Here is a 14,209-nt window from a genome sequence, read left to right as displayed (position 1 = left end):
CCAATGGCTTTCAACTTCAGGATGTCCACAGGAATCTCAGGGCCATGCCGCTGCCTCTCTTCACCAGTTAGTATAAAGCAGGGTACTGTAAAATGCAGGTCAGATTTCAAACAAGTACTGCACCCTACCCCTGGCAGGCCATGTCTCTTGGACTCATCAGGAAAGAGTTGGATCTCCCGAGTGTCATCAGTGATAGGAATAATAAATTCATTATTCATTATAAGCTTCCCCTCCTTGGCGGACTCCAGATAGATGCTAATAAGAAGGTCGTAGAAGCCAACACGTAGCAAGCCAGGAAGGTATTGGTTATCAATGGTGTAGAGTAGCTGGGACTGATCCACATGGCTACACAAGGCATGGGCTACACGATTATTGCCTAACGCACAAACTGCACAGTACAGCTTCAAAGTGTGATAATGAAACTTCATCAGGTCTTCCTGCTCAGAGAGCTCTAAAATATCAATACACCTGATACACAAAGAAAAGAAAGAGAAATAAGGGCCAATACATTTCATAAGACAACATGCAAGCAAGCTAGGATGTTTTATTGCATACATCCCACTATTTACAATAGACAAAGAGTAACTCTTTTTGACAACTTATTTATTGGTAGCATATAACTGAACTTGCCCACACGCTAGAATTCACACATTACAACAGATGGCAAAATTCAAAGTCTTAGAAAACAGGCAAGATAGAAAAGAGATGGGAAATGCTTCCCTTTACAATGCATGGTGAATGCAGTGTGCATAGGGACTGGACTACCCTGAGTGTAAATTTAAAGGGGGTAGTGAATGGGTGGAGAGTAAGCAGGAGAAGGTGGAAATCGAGCAGGACGTTTATTTGTAACTAAACGCTGCTCTCCTACCCTGGAGACTCCCAGGCATGGTGGTGATGTGGTTTATGTCATCTTCCTTAATTATTGACAGTTTATGAAATAAACAGTAATCCTCGGTACATAGAGGTCTTGTACAGACATAAAGGCCTTGTCATTTCAACAAGGTGTCTGAATGGTGGAACCAGTTGGGGGCAGTACATTTAGTTTGTCATGGATCACCCAATAACCCCACATTATTATTATTATTAACCCCACAGTATGTATTAGATTCTACTGCAATCTCTCATGTATTGTATTGGGGAGACAATGGTGTGTTTTGGCAATACAAGCACATCAAACGGTCCTACATAGCAATGTACCGTACTGCACTGCATTTGCTCTGAAAAAAAACCTCGTCTTATAATCGAGCAAATACGGTATATATATATAACAGATAGGATAATTAAAGGAGATTGATTCCTATCACACTGAAGTACTCCTCCGTATCAGTGCACATCATCGGAGGTATAATGCATGGAATCAATCTCTATTCATATAATTTCCATCTTGCCGATTCCACGAATGTAATAATTTGTTGAGCGTTCAGACTTTGGCCCTTGCTGAAATTGCAAACAGTCCCAGTTTCTGCTGGATATTTATGTGCAAACAACTGCATTGTATGACCCCCTTGGTTGGAGTTTTTCAGGTTGTAAAGTCCACCTGGATATCCTCTTGTTTATCCAGCTGGCTTCTTTTATGGGTCTTTTATAAATATATCAGGGTCTTCTATTGTCCCAACAACCCTTAGTCTATATTGACCCTTGAATATTGGGATTAAAGCAGTGTTTGGCAATATCCAGGCTGTCTATAGGCCTGCATCTTGTGCAACTGCGTACAGAAAGAAAATAAGGGGAGAGGGTATAATGTAATAGAACTTCCTGCGTGTATTTTTCTTTTTTGTTTTTTTATTAAAGTTTACAAAAAAGGTAGAAAGATAAAACATTATGATGTCATCCCAAATAGTGCATAATACAAATAAATCATATACCAGTGATGGAGAATAAGATATTTAGCTTTTATAGTCTTATTTTTTACGGGGTTTATGAGACCCAGGATAACTAAGGTAAGACGATTAAATAAAACAGCTTTAGCTCCTATATGTTGCCACTGCCAGGGTAGGAAAAAAAAAAAAAAACTATAAGTGAAATGGTCTAGTCTAGAAAATTACATCTGAGAAATATTAGCGCCATAGCATCTATCATATTTTGTTTAGTCTACATTTACCGACAACTTTACGAAAATAGTTAAACTGAAAATTGTGAAATAATTTTGCCACAAACAGGAGGTTTTCGTAGAGCATCAAAAGATACCTATTATAAATTAATGTTGTTAATAATAATAATAAAATTAGTTTATTAGATAATATTTAGCACAAAATAGGGATTCATAGGCTGTAGTTGATTTTGTAGACCACAATCAAGAACAGTTAATGGGTTACATCTTCAAACATTTTCTTATAGACAATTAAAAGATTTCACAATAATTCTTATTCTCAACTGACTATCAAAGTATCTCAGGGATAGATTCCCACTTGTAAAGCACAGACCAAGACGCTTCTAATTAAAATGGAGTTGTGTCGCATAAAAGACAGCGAACCATTCATATATAAGAAAAGATTCTTTAGAAATTCTTCTTACCCTGAACTGCAACATGGAGAACATATCGCTAGTAAGTGGGGCGAATGAATACCATGCATTGTACATAACACCAAGAATATTTTAATCATTAATATATAGGTTATTGATACATTTGCAAATATTGATTTTATGTCAAGTATTTTTCTCGGAAATAATGACGGGAACTGTACATATAATATTAAAAGCTATAAGCCATGATTTAAACAAGAAATAATAATAATAATAAAAACCTAGGAACATAGAAAAAAAAACAATTTCATCAATTTTTCCTTATGTCTTATGACTTCTCTACTTTATATTTAAATAAAAGAAAAAATAGGACATCAGGGGAGGAAAGAGCATTTGGGTCCTAAATAGTGACTGTTCCCCCTAAATTTAAATCTTAATGGTTCTTTTTTTAAATATCATGTATAGCCACCAGAATGGAACTTTGATAATGTTTCATAAAGAGTATTAAGTATATTACATGCAGTAATTAAGCCTTAAAATAATAATGGATTTTTTTTTTAAATATATATTTGCTGATTCAACCTGCAATTGCCATTTGTAATGAATTACTAATTAAATAACATATTTGCAATACAAACTATTTTTTAGCAATCACTTAAGTTTGTGCCCTTGATGTTTAAGTAGCTGTCAAACTGGAATTATAATTTCTTTACTGCTCAGCTCACAATATTCCATGTTTTTCAAAAAGGTGGTTCTTTGTAGGGGTAAATTCTCACCAATACACCAAGAGATAGAAAAGTGTATGTTACTGGCACAATATCATTCCCGTCCATGTCCTTTAACATGCTTCATATAATGAATATGTCTCTTACAGGTTTATTTTTCAAACGTAATAGGTTCCGTGAACAAGACCGGAGTTAAGGAATTTATTCTGGTGGCCTTTTCCGACATCCAGGAGCTTGAGATGTTATTATTTATAGTTTTTCTTATGGCGTATGTTTTATGTGTAATGGGGAACATAGTGATTCTTGCCCTCGTTAGCATTGAACCTTCACTTAAGACCCCAATGTATTTTTTCATTGGCACGCTTTCTGCTTTAGAGATTATATTAGTTTCTGTAACCGTTCCAAAACTCTTAGCCAACCTCATTGCAGCTGACAACCGGATCTCGATAACCGGGTGCTTTGGACAACTCTATGCCTTCAATGCCTTGGGAGTAACAGAATGTTACCTTCTCGCAGTCATGAGCTTTGACAGGGACTTAGCTATTAACAATCCTTTACATTATATGGTTATTATGAGCAAAACATTTTATACTAAGCTGGCGATTTTACCCTGGGTTATTGGCCTGGTCATAGCTTTCTTTCCAACAGTCTTCACCGCTAGGTTGGAATTCTGTGGTCCCAACACGATCAACCATTTCTTCTGCGACTTGGCCCCACTACAGAATTTGGCTTGTTCCGACCCCTTCATCAGTAATGTAGTAACAAGCACAGCGGCGATTTTTGCCACTGTCATACCATTCTTTACCATTATGGGATTTTACATTCATATTATTGCCACCATCTCGAAGATTAAAAGCTTTGGCGGGAAACAGAAAGCTTTCTCTACCTGTTCTTCCCATCTCATAGTAGCCAGCATGTTCTTCGGCACAGCCATTATTGTGTACGTGAGGCCAAAGGGAAGCAAATATGATAAATTCCTTGCCCTTATGTACACAGTTTTCACTCCACTGCTAAACCCTTTCATTTATACACTAAGAAACAAGACTGTAATGGTCGCTCTTAGAAAATCAAGATCATTGAAGGACTGAAGTTTGAAAAATTCACCTAAAAGACTTACTACTGGCGTCTTCATGTCCTAACAAACACACTGAAAGAATAAACAGCGCTTAATAAATTAAAATGGAAGATTATGAGTATAATAACACGGTGTAGATAAAGCTACCATAGACTCCATGGCACAAACATTACTGGAACTTTGATGTCCTAAAAACTATATTTTTTAAGAATAAAAGTTTTTGTGGGTGAGTCATGGGCAAAAATGGCAGAACATAAAGATAAAGACTAATGTAGGGTACAGACAGAGAAGCATGTGTGGGGCAGCTAATGTCAACTCTTCTTAAATGTCACCTGAGACCCATCTCAAAAGGTTCTTCTCAAGGTATCTGCATGGGGTTCCTTATGAAGAATATACCTGGTAGCATAATATGGAAAACAATGTAGTTGTTCTATGCCATTGTACAATATCGCCATTGTGTATATATCGCATTAAAAATAATGCCTTAGGTTATGAGATACAAACTGGAGAATGTTTTGTGAATTTAAATAAAAACAGAAATTAATTTTGAAAAAATTTTTTTTTAATGACCTTTAAGTATGTGTCAATATATTTTTGAAGTCAAATGTGGTCTTAATATTATCGTTCGTGGGAATCTAAATAAACCAAAAGTTCCTTTCTTGTTATTTTTGGAGATATAAACTAATCAACATTCTGTGACGCAAGATAGCTTTTATGGTTTGGTGGACGAGTGGTCCCGTCTCCAACCCCATCCACTATTGACCCCATCATTCCCAACACAGGTTTCATGACTTGGACACCTGAAACATTGAGGGAAATGCTTAATTTTTTGTTTCATGTCACAGTTCGGTGACACTTCCTTCTCCAGAAGGTAAATTTGTTTGCCAATTACAGGCATGAAGACAATCACCCATGATCCCAGTGGCTGGAAGATTTATTATGTTGGTTTTCATGGTAAGAATTGGGAGAGGGCCTTAGAGGTGATTACTACTCTAGGCAGCATCCCCAACGGTCTTCTGCGACTTTCCAGCAATTTCAACATGAACTCGGCCACATGTATTACCAAATAAATTACCATAAAAACTAAACAAAACCAGTTTATCAAAAACTAAAAAAAGGCAGCCGAAGCTTTAAGCACATAAAAGCTGTGGAATCATTTGAGAAGACTTTCCAGTTTCTATGGCAACAAGTTATCAGTGCCTGCTTTTGTGTCACATTGTGACATACCTGGCTGCCGGTTCCTCCGGGTCCGCGGATCTTCAGCTGCCGCGGAGAAGAGGGAGACCGCCGGCTTCTTCACAGCAGCCTCAGCCGCCGCGGAAGAGGGGGAGACCTCCCGCCTTGCCGCGGGAGCCGCAACCGCCGCGGAGAAGAGGCAGACCTCCCGCCTCTCCGAGACAGCCTCCGTTACCACGAGGAAGGGGAAGACCTCGTGGTTCCACGCGTCGGCCTTCTTCTGCAGGAGCCAGATCTGGTCCTGCTGCGTGCACGCGGTCCTCTGCACGCCATCTAGTGGCGCCAGCCGGTACTACAACTTCTTTTAGAATTTTACGTTCTGCCAATCCCAAGATGGCCGCGAACCGGAAGTGACGTAACGGCACTTTGAAAATTTGGCGGGAATTCGGTAATTGATGCCTGGACTTCCTCTGCCTATTTAAAGAGTCTCAGAACATCCCAGCCTTGCCTTCTGATGGTTGTACCTATCTTGTATAGTGTCATCTCAGTACGCGTTCCTGTTATTGATTCCTGGCATCTGACTCCGGCTTACATTACGACTATTCTGACTTCTGGCTTCCTGACCTCGGCTTACCCTGCAACGATCCTGGCTTCTGGCTTCCTGACCCTGGCTTGCTCATTGGCTATTCTATACTGGACTCTGGTGTTCTGTCTTGGACTTGCACACGCTGTTATACCTGATTACAGGTTCTACCTTACGCTGTGCGTGACAGAATCAGAAGGCCAACATGAGACCTGCATCGGTAGGACAGCAGAGCTCCACGGAGGATCGTTTGGATGGGATGGATCACCGTCTGGACCAGTTTGCCCAAGCTCTCCAGACGTTATTGCAACGCACCGACCCAGCGCTACAAGGTCCTCCGTCAATTGCGGTCCATCCACCTCCGCCTGCACCTGTTCATTCTGTACCTGCTCATCTACCTCCTCCTCAATGTTACGGTGGTGAGCCTGCAGCATGCCGAGGATTCCTGAATCAATGTGAGATTAATTTTGAACTTTCGCCTTACGCCTTTCCTACTGAACGGGCTAAGGTGGGCTATGTGATTTCCTTGCTCACCGACAAGGCTCTGGCATGGGCCTCTCCACTACGGGAGAGAAATGCTCCTCCAGTTCGGTCCTACTCGGAGTTTGTCTCGACACTGCGCTCAGTATTTGACGTTCCTGGGAGGAGGAGTACGGCATCCGCATCACTGTTCTCCATCCGTCAAGGTTCTCGTTCTCTCCAGGAGTATTCCATTGAATGCCGTACCCTGATGGCAGAGGTCGACTGGACTAACGAGGCACTAGTCGCCGCATTCCTTAATGGACTATCCGAATCCCTGAAGGATGAGATTGCGGCTAGAGACCTTCCTACGGACCTGGACGCGGTGATTCAGTACGTCTCCCAGGTCGATTTGCGTCTTCGCGAAAGACAAACTCAACGAGAAAGACTAAGACGACAGGAGAGGGGAGCGAGGGACACCGTGCGTCAATTTTTTCAAGTTCTGTCCCCATCCACTATGCCTGATTCCGCGGAGGAACCCATGCAGCTGGGGGCAGCTAGACTCACCGAAAAGGAGAAGAGCAGGAGAAGAAGGGAGGGGCTATGCCTGTATTGTGGCCTTTCGGGGCATTTCCTGAAGAACTGTTCAAAGAGGCCGGGAAACGCTCGCACCTAGGTAGGCTGAGGGGACCTACTGTAGGTGTGATTCGACCATCCCCTGAGACCAAAATCACCCGTATGACAGTTCCAGTTCGAATAGTCTGGGCTAGGGGCTCCGTGGATACCGTGGCTTTCCTGGATTCCGGCGCCGCCGGCAACTTTATTGACTCTGAATTTTGTAAACGGTTCCTGGTTCCCACCCTTCCCTTACCCAACCCGTTATCTGTGGAGGCTATCGACGGGAGACCGCTCCTTCAGGAGCACATCACTCTTCACACATCACCTCTTACCCTCTTGGTGGGAGTGGTTCACAGCGAATCAGTACAGTTATTGGTCATCAGCTCTCCCTCTGTGCCGATCATTTTGGGGTATCCATGGTTGCGCAATCACAACCCTACGATTGATTGGTTTACGAACCAGATTACGGCTTGGAGTAGCACTTGTATGGACCACTGCCTCTCACCTGTAAAGACTGTTCCTGTGACACTAAGCTCCATTGAAACCTCAATGTTGCCAGATCAGTATCGTTGTTTTGCGGATGTGTTCAACAAGAAGGAGGCGGAGAAATTACCCCCACACCGACCGTATGACTGTCCCATTGACCTGCTCCCTGGTACCATGCCACCCAGGGGTCGGACCTATCCGCTTTCGGTCCCAGAGACTAAAGCTATGGAGGAGTATATTGAGGAGAAAGGGTGTGGTTATCCACCAGATATCTCAAGCTGAGGGTGCCATCTATGAAGTTGGCTCCACGTTTCATTGGTCCCTTTCCTATAATCCGCCGGATCAATCCGGTGGCCTATGAACTCCTGTTACCCCGAACACTCCGAATTCCTCGAGTTTTCCACGTCTCTCTTCTGAAGCCATTGGTGTGCAATCGTTTTACTACCAGAAGACCACCACCGACAGGCACCTCTGTCGCAGATTCCCTTCGACGTTGTCCTCAAATGATTTTGGCTACACGCAGACAACAAGGGAGTGTGCAATATTTGATTCACTGGAGAGGACTTGGTCCGGAGAGTCGTTCCTGGGTTCCCGCTGCTCGTCTCAACGCTCCCCGTCTGGTACGTGCCTTCCTTGCCAGGAGACGTGTGGGTCTTGCCAGGGGTCGCCCGGTGGTCGCCCCTTCGAGGGGGGGTACTGTGACATACCTGGCTGCCGGTTCCTCCGGGTCCGCGGATCTTCAGCCGCCGCGGAGAAGTGGGAGACCGCCGGCTTCTTCACAGCGGCATCAGCCGCCACGGAAGAGGGGGAGACCCCCCACCTTGCCGCAGCAGCCTCAGCCGCCGCGGAAGAGGGGGAGACCTCCCGCCTTGCCGCGGGAGCCGCAACCGCCGCGGAGAAGAGGCAGACCTCCCGCCTCTCCGAGACAGCCTCCGTTACCACGAGGAAGGGGAAGACCTCGTGGTTCCACGCGTCGGCCGTCTTCTGCAGGAGCCAGATCTGGTCCTGCTGCGTGCACGCCATCTAGTGGCGCCAGCCGGTACTACAACTTCTTTTAGAATTTTACGTTCTGCCAATCCCAAGATGGCCGCGAACCGGAAGTGACGTAACGGCACTTTGAAAATTTGGCGGGAATTCGGTAATTGATGCCTGGACTTCCTCTGCCTATTTAAAGAGTCTCAGAACATCCCAGCCTTGCCTTCTGATGGTTGTACCTATCTTGTATAGTGTCATCTCAGTACGCGTTCCTGTTATTGATTCCTGGCATCTGACTCCGGCTTACATTACGACTATTCTGACTTCTGGCTTCCTGACCTCGGCTTACCGTGCAACGATCCTGACTTCTGGCTTCCTGACCCTGGCTTGCTCTTTGGCTATTCTATACTGGACTCTGGTGTTCTGTCTTGGACTTGCACACGCTGTTATACCTGATTACAGGTTCTACCTTACGCTGTGCGTGACACACATGACAAATATTCATGGTTGAAATCATGAACGTCACAACATTTCACACGATTAAATCATTATATATGGAAGAGGTTTTGGGATTAAAATATAATCTGACACTTTAAGGTCAACGACTAAAGGGCTATAGGGTTCCGACCCTTTAGTCATTTGCCCAATGGCCAGTGCGGCCCAGTTTCTGATGACGTGTTACATTCAGGGAACCAAAATGGGTTTAAGATGTGCTCTGTAGAGAGAGTGTTAAACGTACATCCACTAAGGACCTTATTATATTCCGTTAGACTCAAGTCCCATTGGATCAAATAGCAGGAACATCTTTATAAAAGCCAGTTATTTCCTCTGTGCCGAGGATTTCTCTTCTACGTTCTTGAAAGATTGGTCTAAGGCATGAGCACGGATTGATCAGTTTATTCCTTATTGGTTTTCTTTATTGCAATAACAAATTTTCCCAATGCTTTAAGGGTAAGGCTAGGTAAAATATTTCTTCATTCATCTAAAATTACTATTATTATAAAATTCAAATTACATATATATTGTAACGTTTTGTTGCATGTTTGTGAAAAATATTTAATTAAATGTATGAATATTATAATATTTTTTTAAGTCAATTCAGGTATTCTTCGGCGATTTCAATAGTGTGCTAAATAGCATATCCTTAAAAATACTATTGAGCTCAATTTGGAAGCTGGTCCATATAGTATAATTGTACCTTTATTGCCCCCTGTTTCATGGTGATCCACAGCCCCCCACACATGGATTTGCCAAGTTGATTGACAACTGTTCTTAATTTAGTTTCATCCATTGTTGCTGTAGTGTTTTTCCTTTCTCATTTTATCCTTCTCCTTTGCTCCTTTCACTTTTTTTCTTCTTCTTTTAATACATTTCTGTGTTCAAAACTCAAAAATCCCTCCCATATCCTCCTATTTGACTTCCTTACAGAACCTAATCACAAATAATCATTATATTATTTTTTTTCTTTTCAGATACTCCTGGTATGCAAAATGGAACACGTCAACAGGACAATGGTTAGAGAATTTGTCCTACTAGCGTTTTCAGATACTGATCATTTTCAGATTTTACTATTCAGTATAACTCTGTTGACCTATATAATATGTATCATGGGTAATGCCCTTACCGTCATCCTTGTAAGGCTAGAACCTTCACTGCACAAGCCAATGTATATTTTTATTACTACATTTGCTGTCCTAGAAATTATGTTTGTTTCTGTTACAATTCCAAGACTCTTAGAGAACTTGATCACACAAAACAAAAGCATATCTTTTATCGGATGCTTTGTTCAGTTGTATTCATTCAATGCCTTGGGAGAAACAGAATGTTTCATCCTTACCATCATGGTCTTCGATCGATACTTAGCTATCCATAAACCTCTACATTATTCATCTATTATGACCCGCTCATTTTGTGTACAGTTGGCCATTTTCCCATGGACAATTGGTTTGTTTCTATCTTTCATTGTCACTTTCTTCACGGCCCGCATGGAGTTTTGTGGCCCCAATGAAGTCAACCATTTTTTTTGTGACTTGGCTCCTCTCCAGAACTTGGCTTGCTCTGACGCCTTTGTCAGCAATGTGGTGACAAGCTCTGCAGCCATATTCGCCATTATTATCCCTTTCAGTATAATAATGGGCTTCTACGTCCGTATTATAATAACTGTGTTGAAGATTAAGAGTTCTGATGGTAAGAAGAAAGCCTTCTCCACTTGCTCCTCACATCTCATTGTGGCCAGTCTATTCTTCGGGACAGCGTTTATTGTGTACGTGAGACCTAAAGGCAGCCAGTATGATAAATTCCTTGCTCTCATATACACTGTTGTCACACCATTGCTTAACCCTTTCATATATACTCTGAGAAACAGGGATGTGAAGGATGCCTTCTTAAAAACAATTAGAAGTCTTCTAAAACAAGCTCTGAAATAGTAATTAAAAAATGAATTAGTTTTATTCTTCATTTGCTCTTATGATTTGAAACTTATAATTGAGACAAGCAACTGATCTCGGCTCATGCTCGGCTTGAGTTCAACACCTTGTTCCTCAGAGCTCAGAAAAAAGACATTCAGCCAGTTAAATTGCCTTCACGTCTTACATCATTGGGCCAATAATGTTGTTTGCAAAGACATGATGAATACGGCTTTGATCATGTACAAGCTGGGAGAAGCAGACCAGAGTTAAGCTCAACCCTGGATCGGTTACTCAATGGCTAGCCTACACTTTACAATCAAGCCTCTATACCATGCGTTCACCTGGAATTTAGTATCTAAAATCATGTTCTACCAGAGTTCTCCAAATACTTCTGTATCACTTATATTACCATGTGCCAGCTGTTCAAGTACCATTTAAAAGTAATACAAGCAATGTAAACAAATCACAGAAAATGTTCCTATTCATTAAAAATGTATAGCTGTCCATGATGCATGTAGAAATTAAATTAAAGTTCCTTTATGTAATACTCCAACGGAAAGCTTTTTTTGACAGGTAGAGTGTGTGGTACCTAATGAGTGTATTGTAACTAGTCTATTGAGCAGCGGCACAGCTCATTGCCCAAGGGGGTGAACGGCCCTTGGGTTTCATGGCAGGGAAACCTTGCCAACCCTGGAACCTGTTGCCCTTGGCCTAGTCCTCCTAGGCCAGGATACCTTACTGAAGACACCTCTAAAGACCATGAGATGGCAGAAGGTTACAAAAAGACTAGTGAACACCTATTACTCTTTTCTGCCAACGGGCCCCAAATCACTATCCTACCACTTTCTTCCATGTCCTATCCCATACAAATCCAGAAAGACATTTCAAGTCAAGATGAATAACCATTTACACAAAAAATGAACAATGACTACATATTTTTGACTAGCTATACCAATAATTACATATGGTCCTTTTATGTTATTGGGGTTAGAAGAGCTGTTACATTTTACACACTGTAGATACTCATAACGCATTATTAAATATCACATACAACTTCCGCCTATCCTGCTAAATTTTATAACAAAACCTTCCATTAGAACATCATCCCTAGCATTAATGAATGTCCAAGTCATGTAAAATCTTATCTATTTTATATTTTTACTGGGAACACTTGGTACGTGATGCAATAGTAGGAATTGATAGGCTGTTGCCATAAAACTTAAAAGACTTCAAAAGAATAAAAAGGTTAAAACCTACTAAGATTAAATAGCACAGGACAATATTTTTAAGCATACATTGAATCCCCAAAAGGCTACGCCGAACATAAGACAAGGCTAAGAAAGAGTAAAGACTTTCAGCAAGCGCAAAAACGAGCAGGCTATATGGGCCAAATGGCTTTTATTCACAAATTGTATATTTTTATGTTTAATAAGTAGTTTAGTTATGAGTCCTGATCTATACAATTCTCAATCTTATATTCCTAAGAGCATATACAAACTCACTAAGGGCCTTGTTAGGCTTGGTTCTTAATGAATCTGTGTACCCAACAGAAAAAAATATGTACTTGAATAATCGTAATTTTTCCCACGTGACTTTTTTTCCCTCAAATACGGTGTATATATATATATGGTTAATTTCATTGAGGTTACAGATATTCAAGCACGTGCTTATAACAGGACCTTTATTGGGCAAAATAATTATTCTTATTGATTTGTTCTATAATTAATGGAAACATCCTAAGACCCTTCACTTAGTTGCTAGAGGGAGCCTTCTATTTTATAAATTTGGATTTTTCAAGTAAGTGAAACATACAGTGTTGAATTATTTTCCCAATTAAATATATATATATATATATATATATATATACATGCATAAAATAAATATATCTTTAAATAAATGTAATACATGCTTTAATAAATACTATTTTATAAATAAATTCATTAAAAATGTTAAATATATATATTATATTTACATATATATATATATATATATATTAAAATTTAAAGAATACATTTTAAAATAAATTACATTTTTAAAGATCTTGAAAATAATTAAATAAGAGCTTAGTTGCAAAAATAAACAATTATATAATCATGTTAAGAACTAGAATTATTAAGTATGTATCTTTTTTAAAGATTTTTAGCCTACCATATGACTAAACCGATTTGTTTGGTTGATCATGGAGTTTGATGAACTGGCCGACTGAAGTTGATATTAAGATGACTATTATAAACCAATCAGTAAAAAAGAACGTTACGTTTTCCTTACAGATTATTTTTGATCTACACAATGGAAGTAATCAACAAGACTCAAGTGAAGGACTTTGTTCTACTGGCCTTCTCCGACTTCCAACAATTACAGACCCTACTGTTTTTTGTTGTTCTCCTAACATACATCATATGTGTCTTCGGTAACACGGCTATCATTATTTTAGTGAGGGTTGATCTTTCACTCCACACTCCAATGTATTTCTTTATAAGTATATTTGCTTTTTTAGAAATAATGTTTGTCTCTACCACGGTTCCAAAACTCCTTGCAAACCTCATAACAGCTAACAGGATCATAACGTTTCATGGGTGTTTTGCTCAGTTGTATATTTTCAACGTCTTGGGGGTTGCCGAATGTTACCTCCTTGCCGTCATGGTTTTTGATCGACACTTGGCTATTAACAAACCTTTGCAATATTCATATATCATGAGCCATGTTTTTTGTACGGTATTGGCATCTATTCCATGGCTGATTGGTTTTCTAGTTGTCTTATACCCAACAGTCATCACCGCCCAATTGGAATTCTGCAGTCGGAATGAACTCAACCATTTTTTCTGTGATTGGGGCCCGTTGCAGAAACTGGCTTGTTCCAATCCTGCCCTCAGTGTTCTGTCTACAAGTTCAACCGCTGTCTTTGATGTGGTCGTTCCATTCATTTTAATTCTAGGATTTTACATCCACATAATAATCATGGTCACAAAGATAAAGAGTGATGCGGGCAAACAAAAAGCTTTCTCTACCTGCTCTTCCCATATTATTGTAGCCAGTCTATTCTATGGCACAGCTATCATCGTATACGTAAGACCCAACGGAAACCAGCACGAACGATTCCTTGCTCTTATGTACACCGTGGTCACCCCAGTGATAAACCCGTTTATTTATACATTAAGAAACAGAGATGTGAAAGGAGCCCTCAGGAAGATATCTGCACAGCTTGTAAAGCCAGTAAAATAATGTTAAAGATCTCCAGGAT

At 40.7% G+C, this 14,209-nt stretch overlaps 3 protein-coding genes across 3 annotated transcripts; all 3 read left to right on the top strand.

The window, feature by feature from the left end:
- The first annotated feature begins 2,527 nt into the window (after window positions 1-2,527).
- LOC128504357 (olfactory receptor 10AG1-like) lies at window positions 2,528-4,276 on the top strand. The gene is made up of 2 exons (XM_053474391.1): window positions 2,528-2,545; window positions 3,338-4,276. The coding sequence occupies exons 1-2, from the start codon at window positions 2,528-2,530 to the stop codon at window positions 4,274-4,276; spliced, it is 957 nt and encodes a 318-aa protein (XP_053330366.1).
- Window positions 4,277-10,050: 5,774 nt separating this feature from the next.
- On the top strand, window positions 10,051-10,986 carry LOC128504356 (olfactory receptor 10AG1-like). Its single transcript, XM_053474389.1, has one exon. The coding sequence runs from the start codon at window positions 10,051-10,053 to the stop codon at window positions 10,984-10,986; it is 936 nt and encodes a 311-aa protein (XP_053330364.1).
- Window positions 10,987-13,257: 2,271 nt separating this feature from the next.
- On the top strand, window positions 13,258-14,190 carry LOC128504355 (putative olfactory receptor 2B8). The gene has a single exon (XM_053474388.1). It carries the CDS (start codon window positions 13,258-13,260, stop codon window positions 14,188-14,190), a length of 933 nt encoding a protein of 310 aa, XP_053330363.1.
- Window positions 14,191-14,209: the final 19 nt, after the last annotated feature.

The sequence above is a fragment of the Spea bombifrons genome, chromosome 9, assembly GCF_027358695.1.
Source record: "Spea bombifrons isolate aSpeBom1 chromosome 9, aSpeBom1.2.pri, whole genome shotgun sequence".
Taxonomy (NCBI): domain Eukaryota; kingdom Metazoa; phylum Chordata; class Amphibia; order Anura; family Pelobatidae; genus Spea; species Spea bombifrons.
Note: the sequence above shows the minus strand (reverse complement) of the source record. Positions and strands in the feature narration are given on the sequence as shown.